Genomic DNA, 11,158 nt, shown 5'->3' with positions numbered 1-11,158 from the left:
CGCACCCACGGCTGGGTTGGAGCAAGCGGCAGGCCTGTGGGCCCTCAGTGCCTGACAGCCATGCCCCCAGCCCCTGCTCTGGAAGCAGGGTGGCAGCCAGTGGCCCTTCTCTCTCAGGAACATTGGGTCTAGAAGGTGAAAGAATTCAGCAGGCAGACAGGTGCTGAGAGTGGCAGCCACTATCTAGCGCAGCAGGCAGGAGGGGAGGTGGGATGCAGCAGGGCCTCAGCCGGAGAACAGCCCCAAGCTCTGACAGCTGAGAAAAGAGGGGTGGATAAGGACTGTAACACTTATCCCACAAGGATCAATACCACTTCAGTTCAGTCAGAACGTCCTTTTGTGTGTGTTTAGGGTAGGAATTGACTGGGTTTACAGAGAACTTGAGAAGCCCCCTTTTGGTTGCAAGCTCCACACACTTCCTCACCAGTGACGCCCCGCCTCTCAGCCTGAGCTTGTTTGAAAGTCTCCTTTGCACCCCCATACAGCTTAAACGGAGCAGGTTCAGCTGTCAGGGCCAGGGAAGCGTGCTGTTCGAGGCCACTGTTTCTACATCTCCATAGAGGAAGACAGTGCCGCCCACCATGTTTCAGGGTAGATGGCCAGCTTAGCAATCTACACCCCATCTGCTTTAAAGCCCTGATTCAGCATTTTAAACCCCAGATGTGCAACCAGAGCCACTGGCTGGATTGTCCCCTAGGCAATAGGTGCCAGTCTTGAGAGGCTACTTTGATGAATTCTACCAGTTTACTTCCCTTGAGATGGACCCAAATTATTCCCTAGTCCAGTTATGAAAAGGTACCGCCTTAGAATGACCTAAGAATAATTTTCCATTATTAATCTTTTCACCAACTTATAACCCATCATTAGAGCAGTTGGTGAACCACTTGGCCAGCACCGAGCCCATATCCAGGCTGTCAGGGCCTCTTGAAAGCCAGCATCAGGGGCAGGAGGGATGTTCTGATGGAAGAAATTCCAATTATAAGTGATAAACAGGGCTCCTAAGCCTTTTTTCTTTAAACTTATATTCAGCTAACTCGTCAGGAGCTAGAACAAGATGCCTGACCCCAGCCCTGACCCTGGGGCAGATGAGCCTCCTGCTCCGTCTAAGGGCAGGGCACCCTGCCTCCAAGAGGGACTGGGGAAGCTGAAACCGGTGCTGCAATTACTGTCAGCAGCATCAGCTACAACACAGCCAATCTCACTGCATTTACCTGACACCCCTGCAACAGAAACTGAGCCTCACCAAATTACCCAGCAGGTCCATTCATTTCTCCAGGTGCATTATAAAGCTAATCCACCCATACAGACTCACAACTCTATTCTACTCAAAACCAACCACTCTAAAGGATGCTCCAACAGTTGAGGTCATAGGTTAGAAACCTGCACTTTTTACACTGACTTGACAGTCAATATCCTTTGTGAGAGGGGCCCTGACCCAGAGGCAGCCACATAGCTGGTTGGCCTCATCTCTAGGAACTCCCAGGTCTACGAAGAGCTCCTCACAGGTACCATGGATTCACCAGCATCTGCCCAGGTAGCCAAGCAACCTCTGAGAGGGCTTTGCTAACAAGGCCACAGGAAGGGGCATTGCCCCCTTCCCCGCCACAGAATGCATCTGCAGTCCCCAGAATGTCCATTTCTGTTCCTTCCACCCGCATCACCTTCCCTTCCTTGCTCATCTGACAGCCTCCGCCTGGGCCTGGACGGAAGGCTCACTTCTTTCCTGCTTCCACTAAAGGTCGCACTGTCTTCTCAGGGCTCCCACAGACACTCACCACTCATGTGGCTATTTGTTGACCTTTGTCTCCCTGCCATTCAGGAAACAGAGAACCATGAGAGCTCACTGTGGCAGGGGGTCCTCTCTGGGCACAGCACCCAGAGTGCAAGCATGAGTGTGCAAGTGGATGTCACTCCCTTGGGGTCAGGCAGAAAATAACTACAGATGCCACGCCCAGTTCGGTCCCAGTCAGCTGAGAACAGGCTCAAATGCTGTAGACCGAGCCCAGAGGAGAGAAACCTACAGATCAGCTGGTTCTTTAAGAGCTAGATTCACCCAGGGTGGAGAGAAATCCTTCCTGGCGGCACACCAGCTCAGGGCAAACTGGGCTGCACAACACACCCTGCCTGCAGGCGACAGCCGACCAACCGCCCCACTCCTGGCACATGTGGCTCGGTGGGCTGACATTCTATTTTCCACACCTGAGGCAGGTGGAGGGTCCAGATTCCCGAGGCCGGCCTGCAGGGTTTTAACCTGTCAATCCCCCTACTGACCGTCATTCACCGTTCGCAGCCCCTTCCAGACCACCGCCTGACTCGGGAACCTGAGAACGGATGTATGTTTGAAAGAATGCGATGGCTGAAGGCTTGACTGATGATGTCTAACAGCTTTCTGATGCTGACAGTCCCTGCAGTCCAGTGATAAACATGGTCTTTAGGAGGTAAGTTTCTAGATGACAGAATGTGTAAGACGGACTGAGGGTCAGCCCCAGCCAGCTTCGCTCCGCAGCACAGCCTGACAGAGCCGGGCCCTGCACCGCCACCCGCCGAGCAAAGGAACTGAGGACAATCACAGTTTTCTCTGAGCTTTTTCACAAAGGCAGTTTGCAAGGACTAGTTATTCAAATGAAATATCCATTTACAGACTGGCACAAATAGGAAAAATAAGCAGCTTAGATGAAGATAGAGGCTGGAGTGCTTTGCTTCCCCCTAACGAGCCACTGCAATATTCTCCAAGCTCAAAGGGAAAAAAACGTATCACCCTCTGAGATGTGGCAGAATTAGGTTGAGGTACATTTTCCACAGCTGGTTTATACATGGAATGAGGCCAGTGACACAAACAAGCGGGTCTTGCAGAACCCAAGGCTGGCTTTGTCTCTGTCGGAAAGCATGCTTCTCCTGCAGCACGTGGGTGGGAAGGTCAGTTAGCAGGCGAGGAAGGGACCACGATGTAAGCCAACAGCATTTAAAGGACGCAGCAGGGTCTGCGGCAGTGTTTGAAATGGAATCATTTTTATTTTCCACAAGTGACCAGGATGACATCCAGAGCTCCCCACCAGGACTGTAACGATCCACCCTGCAGCCTAACTCCGCCAAGGAGGGAGAGAAAATCACCTACCATTTTAACACAAGGCACGCCTGGCCTTGGAGAGGAGAGGGCACCCGTGTGAGCCAGTGGCACAGAGCACATGACACAGATATGACACAGCAAGGGAGACATGGGCAGGCAGGGCTGACAGATCGCCTGAAGCAGCAATATCTCTGAGCTGTCATTTAAAAACAATTCAGGCCACTGCACTGTTCTCAGGGAGGCAGCGACCAGTGTGCACCCTGTGGCTCACTAGGGCTGTGTAACAGCACAGCCATTTCAGAAATGAGACTCATCTAGATGACACTTCCTGCTGCCTTAGTCTCTAAAATCCACCTGGAGTTCACATTGGTTTCCCCCACCGATTTAGAAATGGCTTTGGGCTCACTTTTAATTGTAAATCATATTATCAAATTGTATTTGTACAATACAAATTGTAAAAGTTTGTGCTGTTCTGTGACATAATAATTATAACAAAGAAAGCAACATTGCAGAACCTTAAGAGCGGCTGAGGGCTTTGTCTCAATTCCCCTCCTCATACAAAACTCATGTTCTACAATAAGCCAGCCAAAACAGTGCAAGTTATACAACCCCATGTTACAGATGAGAAAACCACAGCTCGGATTCAGCAGACACAGGGCTGAGCCCTCACGGCAAGAATCCTGCTGGGGGCACCAGAATCAGGGCCTGGGGTAGGGGTCGCAGACCACCTTGTTTTTAACTACTGTAGCTCGAACTCTACTTAGTCCATACTGGGGTTGAAACGCAAGTGTCACTGAATTTATGACCTTAAAATATTGCAAACAATATAAGCAAGTCATCTATTTTTAAAAGTTTTTCCAAAAGAGGTTTTCCAATAACTTTTTCAATTAACTAATTTATTCCATTGCCCTCCTTGAGGAAGATTCACATTAGAAAGATGGTGAATTATCAGCTGCCTAATCCGCATCATTAAAGGGAAATGGCTGTTTGCAGAGTACCGGAAATATTACAACCAGGAGCTCTTCCATGGGCTTTTCATCCCCCACCCACCAGCCCCATCCACACAGCACGGCTAGTCCAGAGCAGGACTCCGGGCAGGCACCCAGGCTGCTGCGTGCTCTTGTACCCAGAGAGGACGAAGCAGGCCTCTGAAAACCGCCTATCTGGCATTAAAGTCCTTTTCCTCATGTTTTAGGGAAATGCAGCAACCTTGCCATGTGCCCACTGGAGGTGAGGAAGTATCTTCAAATGGCCTCAAGGCAAGAGGCTGGCTTTACTCTGAAGACATCCTGCTCCGCCCCCCCAGCCACCCAGGCTTGCTGTGCAAGGGCTCTGGCACATATCAAGTCCCGAGGAAGCCGGGGCCCAGGGCCATTGCTTCTCCCTCTGGGAACCTGCCCGTTACAGAGGAATTGGACAGGCAGAAAAGCCCTACCCCACGCGGCACTTGAGAGCTTTGGCAGGGATGTGATTTTGTACAATCTGCTCTGGAGTAAAGGGAGCCTGCTGCAGGACCACAGGCCGGGGTGGGGCGGTTCAAAGGGTGGTCGCAGGACCTGTCAATGTCAGAGCGAGATAATAACAGAGTATCTGAAACACAAGAAATGCACACTATAAATTTAGATTATTAGGCAAATAAAATTTAAATGGTATCCTTAATTCTCTATTTGTCCAAGCACAGTGGACCTATAATGACACTCATACAACAAGTCTCGGGCTGGTGAGCCGGCCGTCAACGTGAAGCCCAAACACTTTTGCCAGGAAAGGCTCTGCCCCTAGAACGACTTTGCCTTCTCACCCTCGGAAGCCCAGAGCCCAACACAGCAAAGGCCACCAGAGAAGGGGGCACCCGCAGCACAAACACAAGGAGCCCAGCACCACTTTAAAGAAGAAACAAAAGTATACTTGAACATTCTAATTTCTAAATGCTGCCGTTTCCCCACAGAAACGCCAATGCAGGGGAACGCGCCTCGGCAGCGACAGAGCCCACTTTGGGAGCAGTGACCAGGGCAGGGGCATCAGTCCTGGGCAGCCAGCTGCTCTATGGCACAGCGCACGCTCTTTGCAGTTTCTTCAAATTCTTTCTGCTTATTGCTGGTTTCCATTGCCTGGAAATTAAAAGTAGACACATGAAACTGAAAGAAGAGCTTCCAAATCCCACCCTGTACGTAAGATCAAAAGGAAAAAATAAGGAAACATTTATTGAGCACCTAAATAAATTCTGCACTGTGCTAGGGTACAGACACCCAGCTGGGTGGGATCTCATTCAACTCAACTGACTCATTTAAACTGCCTCCTAATAATTACCACAGAAAACATTTATGGAACTATTTGCACACACCAAGCACTCTTCTACCTGCATCACACATACTAACTGCTCAGTGAGTAAGTGCTGTCATTGTCCCCAGTGTACAGATGAGGAAACAGGCCCAGAGCAGCAAGCACCCAGTCAGCGGGCGGCAGGGCCCTCTCCTCACACCACCCTACACGCCTCTGAAGCCCCCACAGGGCAAGTCTAGAGCCCACCTCTCGGCACGCATCAGCTTCCTCGTGAAGCAGAACGCCTTCGTTCAGCTGCAGCGGCCCCGTGGCCTGGCTGCTGCCCTCCTCGCGCTGCTACGTGCTCTCCAGGGAACAGACAAGTGACGCCGGCAGACCCACGACCTCCTTCCCGACCCCAGTTCTTATTCTCCTTGACTTCTCTGCCACATTAAAGAACAAGCAACACAACTTTATTGGGTTAAATTTGTTTTCTAAAAAGAAAATGATAGGGGCTAACGTTCAAAAACTTACTTTCCAATATGTATTTTTTTTGTGTATCTTAAATTTTGTCCCATAGAAGGGCTATTTATTTTTGAATTATTAAAGGAAAACTAATTCTAAAAACAACAAATGGACAAGGAGAAAAAACTACCTCACAAGTAACGGTGCGCCCTGTAGAGGGCAGCCCCACCGGCCTCACCGCCACCAGCAGGGGAGACGACTACGGCCTTTGGAAATATGCTGTTTATTTACTTTTCTCTTCTCTTTCAAAACAGCTCCAAATTAAACCTCTGTGTACACAGGCAGTAATTTAACCACCACACCAAATTTTACACATTTTCTAATAAAGGGGGTTAAAGTGAAACAAGAACTCACTATTGAAAAACATAATAAAGCTCACTGAGCAAAACCTCCGCCGCTCAGCACCCAGGACTCAGCTCTCCCAGCGCCTGTGTGTCCGTATCACAGGGTGTCTTACATGGAAGTTCTCTGCTTGTTCCCACATGACATTTACTCCCTGAACTGATTTATTTTCAAGTTGGTTCTAATTTATTTCCCCTTTTTCCCCAAAACACAGAGGTAGCGACACAGCAGCAAGAACCAAGTGGCAGAGCATGCATTGTGCTCCCTGGTCTCATCCCTCAGGCCCTGGCTTCTGCCGCTGGAGCACGGCTTCCCGGCCCCAGGAGGGCTGCCGGACCAGCAACCCTGTCAAACCAACTAGCAGCACCTCACATTTCACTCTGGGGCCTCGGAAATTCACAGTCCCTAACATTCATTCCTTGTCTTCAGTATTTGTATACCACAACACACGGTTATTTCCTCTGGTTCTTTTTAGAGAATATCTGGCAAACAATTACTTTGAACTATGTACTGCAATCACTTAATGACTTAAATGATTTAGTATCAGCTCCCAACCTTACCCCACAAAACAGTTTTGCTTGCTAGCCTGCCCCCAGGAGTGGCCCCCCAGAAGCGGACAGGCCTGGTGACGCCTGTTCCCTGCACTCAGCTCTGGGCCCAGGCCTAACTTTCCACTCACACAGGGAAGTGCATGGGGACACAAGGGGTCCTGAGTTTCTGTATTAGTCATAAATTATCTGCAACAAACCTCACAATTGCTTGGCATCCTAGAGCAGTGCTGTTCAACAGAAGGTCTGCGGTGACGAAAACGTTCTATTATTTGCATGGCCCCACACAGCGGCCACTGGACGCATGTGGCTACTGAGCAGGTACAGTGCTGCCAGTGTGACTGCAGAACTGAATTCTGAGTTTTATTTCATTCTCGGGAGGCAATGGCCAGTGCTGGACTGCAAAGCTCTAGGGTATCACCAGAGTGCACCTGAGTACCACAGGCTTAAAAAGTGCCTTTCTATTGCATGTTTTATAAACCGACTAAGGGAAGTATGAACACCTTAAACTTAATAATTTTTCTTCAAAAATATATGCATTTTAAAAAGATCTGGAAAGAAAGATACCAGTTACTCCTAGCATAAGGATGTAGCTTTTTATTCTTCCTTACAGAAGCTTATATTGTTTTGTAATTAAACAAAGTATAATAAAAACAAATGCATAATCCTAAAGTATTCTGTATTCTGATGTGCAGAGAATGAAACAGTTGCAAAATGAAAGCGGAACAGTTTCTTCCATTCTCCCCACTTTGCTCCCCAGGCATGTACACTGGGCTCCGGGCCTGCTATACACACAGACCACGGAGGTGGAGCATCTCCGGGTAGGCTTCCTGCGCCCGCCAAGTCACCCTCCTTCCTTCCTTGGGGTGCATGGGCACTCAGTCAATGCCGTGGAGCCGGACCGCTCAACACTGGTGTCTCCCTGATTGTTGCAAGTCCCTACCTCCCTCGGCCTTCCTCAGCTCCATCATCTGGCTGCAGCCTCACGCGGCAGCACCCTCATCTGCCTCTGCTCAGGTACAGCTTCTCGTGATTGCTCTCTATGAACACAAACTGCTCTTTCCCCTGGAATGGGGCCGCCAGACCACGGCCTGTGAGCACATCAGTGCAGTCCAGGCCTGTTGTCTGTACAGCCAGTGGACTAAAAGTGGTTTCAACCAATGGTCTTGAACAGTAGTGGGGGATAATATCTTAACAGAAACCATGAGGCCCATGAAGGCTAAAATTCTTACTACTTATGGCACTTTACAGAAAGTGTGCTGACCCCTGACCTGGAGGCTTTCTCTAGCCCCCAGTACCTTTCCCAATTTCAGTGCTACAGCTTGCAAGACCTCCATGGACTGCAATAGCTCTTCTACGATTCCCTTTACTGACCACCAATTTCTTTTTCCTTCCTGACAAAAAAAAGATTTTGCCCTTAGTATCTGCATTAGACAGACTTATTTCCTATTTATCTCTAAAAAGGAACACAACTTTCAAGCTGAAAAGGACCTCAGAAGACATGGGGTATCTACCCTGCATTTTGCAGCAAGGAGACTGTGGCCAAAATTGGCCTAACCACTCAAAGTCTGTAAATGACAGAGAAAGAATCAGGATGCCTCCACTCCCTGCCCCACGTTTTACTACAGGAATATTAAACACCTGATAATACAGTCTCTCTAGGACTGCCAGATCTAGCAAATAAAAATACAGAATGCTCAGTTAAATGTGAACATCATATAAGCAAGCAGTTTTTTAGTAAACATCCATATAAAATGTGAGATATACTAAAAAGTTAGCCCACATATACCTGAAATTCAGATTTAACTGAGTGTCCTGCTTTTTTCCAGCAACCCTAACCCCGTGTGGATTTGCTTCACTTCCACACCATTGATAACCTGTCTAAGAGTCCAAGTTCATCAGCAGGAGCCCCTTCAAGGTCCAGTCAGACAATTGCCCACTTTTCCCAATGCATATAATGCACTTTCCCAACATGCTCCGTTCCCACTACTGCTCAAGTGTGAACACACACCATATAAGTGACCTCTGTCCGGTCTTCACCGTTCTGAAGGTAGGTAGGCCAGCGTAACCATTGCTGTGTCCTACCAGCAGGGGTCACCTCACACTCACACTGAACACACTCTAAGATTGCACTCCAGGACAGATGCTTTTACATCCTCACATACACATCTGAGGGGCTGAAAAAATGGGTGCTGAGGAAACCAGGATCCCTCCAGTGTTTGGGGTTCAAGACACTGAGCAGGCTTTGCTCCTGGTTCTCACTTCCAACAATACGTACAATCTTGTTCTTGGCTCTTTCTTTGTCCAGTTTCAAAAATTCACTGAGGGTTAATTCTTCAAAATGCTTCTTGACAGAAAGAAAACCACAACCAGAAGAATGCTTTTTATGTTCCTCTCTAGAAAAATCAACAGAGGAGCATGTGTTAACAAAGGTATTCAGGGAGAGGAGAAAAGCAACCCTTGGTCACCAACAGGCCTTCCCATGCCCACCAGTGCCCAGCCCCAAGCCACACTCCCACAGCGCATCTGCCAGCCTTTTCTCTGTGGCTGTCTCGCCCTGCATCCTTGTGACGAATGTATTTTATCTGGAATCTTTTAGCAATTAGTCGGAAACGTGTTACAGTCTAAGTCCAAAGGTATCACATGTCAAATCCCTCTAAAATCCTCTAGGAACCGTGTGAAGTAATCTCATTTCATTGGAATTGGAATTGTGACATAACTGCTGGGTGGGCTAAGGGCACCGTTGGCCAGGCTTCTCCAGTGAACTCCTCCGCCTCCTCCTAACATCCTCTGCACTGGGAATCATCCCTGCAGAGCAGACAGCACTGCCACCAGAGCAGTGCTGGCATGAGCACACAGCCACACCAGGTCCACAGGGACAGACAAGAGTAACTAACACCTGAAAACCGAAGAGCACTTAAACATTCACTCCCAAGAATACAACCGGTATTTCCCCCCAGGGACCCTGGTATGATCACCATGCCACGGAGGTCAATACCGGCCATGAGAGCAAACACCTTAGGGAAAACTAAAACACTCTTCTGGCCAAGAAGAGAAACAACTCCAGCGATTTTCTAGTTAAAATAGTCGTGGAAGCAATCGACTCTGAAAAGGAGAAAAAGGGTGAGAAAGGAATGTGTCATTCCATCGCAAAAAGACAACTATGGTGGTCTATCTGAATATGTACACAGAATTAAGAGAATTAACAAAAAAAAACTAGGTGCCTTTAAGAACCAAATCCAAAATCACAATGAAGTATATACCATTTAAAAAGGGTGGTTTTGTGGTGTGTGAACTACAACTCAACAACGATTTAAATTTTAAAAACTCTAAAACAAGAAAACACGTGGACATTCCTAGGTCCCAACATACTCCCTTATTCTGTTGAACATAAAAGGCATCCAATAACTTCAGAATCGAGCCTTTCTTCTACATCCGCCCTGAAGGAGATTTGGCCAAGTCAGGTTTGATTAGGTTGAAAGCATTACCAAGGCGCCAACACCCAGATTCATCCATTCTCAACAGCTGTTTAGGGCATCAGCCTGGAAAGCATGGCTCCTTCACTAAGTATCCGAAATTCGGATAGTTTTCCCAGCCCCAGCTCGAAACAGAAGCTCCGAATGGAGCCCGGGCACGCGGAGAAGCCCAACGAGGCTGGCCTGGGGTACTTACATGGGGTCGTCATCTGGCTCCCAGCCTTCCAGCTCCTTGAAGCAGAAGAAACACTGAGCCAAGTCGGGCTCGTTCTCCGTGGGGCAGTGGATGAAGCCGGCCGCGGCCATCTGCAAAGCAGAGAGCAACGTTGAGGTCCCGGCCGGCCACAGAGGGCCGGGGCGGGAGTGAGCAGGCCTCCCAGGGGCCGGTGGGGCAGGCAGGAGCCCCGCGGGAGGGTCGGGTTCCAGGTGCGGGCGGGCACCGGCAGGCCTCCCAGAACCCGGTGGGGCGGGCCGGAGCCCGGGAGGCCGCGCAGCCTTACCCGCTCCGGAGTGCAGGCGCAGCCTTCCAAGAAGGGCCAGTTCTTGAACGTAGAGATACGATGGTCCTTGAGGTAGAGCTGCCAGGCCGAGGGCAAAGACGCAGCGCCCATGGCGCCGCCGAGTGGAGCTGCGATTCAAACCCAGCGGCTGGCGACCACCGCAGGGCCTGTCGGGAACGCCCGCCGGTCATCGCGCCGCCCGCGGCCTTCTGGGAAAGCGAGGCTAGGCAGCGCGGGGTTCGCTGGGAGTTGTAGTCCTCCCGCCGCGCCGCTGTCCTGCTGGCTACGCACGCTAGAGACCCCAACCCCGCGCTCGCCCCTTCCCACGGTTGCTTGCAAAGAGTGACGTGAAAAGGAGCTGACGATACGCTGAAGTCCCCGTAATGGGTTCGAGGAGTGACCCCTGTCGAGTGCACTGTCAGCCTGCAGACTCCATGTTTC

At 49.8% G+C, this 11,158-nt stretch overlaps 1 protein-coding gene across 1 annotated transcript; it reads right to left on the bottom strand.

The window, feature by feature from the left end:
- Nucleotides 1-2,988: 2,988 nt before the first annotated feature.
- On the bottom strand, nt 2,989-10,925 carry BIRC5 (baculoviral IAP repeat containing 5). Its single transcript, XM_036910413.2, has 4 exons — nt 10,718-10,925; nt 10,414-10,523; nt 9,020-9,137; nt 2,989-5,175 (listed from the first exon to the last, which is right to left on the bottom strand). The coding sequence occupies exons 1-4, from the start codon at nt 10,826-10,828 to the stop codon at nt 5,086-5,088; spliced, it is 429 nt and encodes a 142-aa protein (XP_036766308.1). The 5' UTR covers nt 10,829-10,925; the 3' UTR covers nt 2,989-5,085.
- Between the last annotated feature and the right edge of the window lie 233 nt (nt 10,926-11,158).

Source organism: Manis pentadactyla, chromosome 4, assembly GCF_030020395.1.
Source record: "Manis pentadactyla isolate mManPen7 chromosome 4, mManPen7.hap1, whole genome shotgun sequence".
NCBI classification, from domain to species: Eukaryota; Metazoa; Chordata; class Mammalia; order Pholidota; family Manidae; genus Manis; species Manis pentadactyla.
The sequence above is the reverse complement of the archived record's forward strand: the minus strand, read 5'-3'. Positions and strand labels throughout refer to the sequence as shown.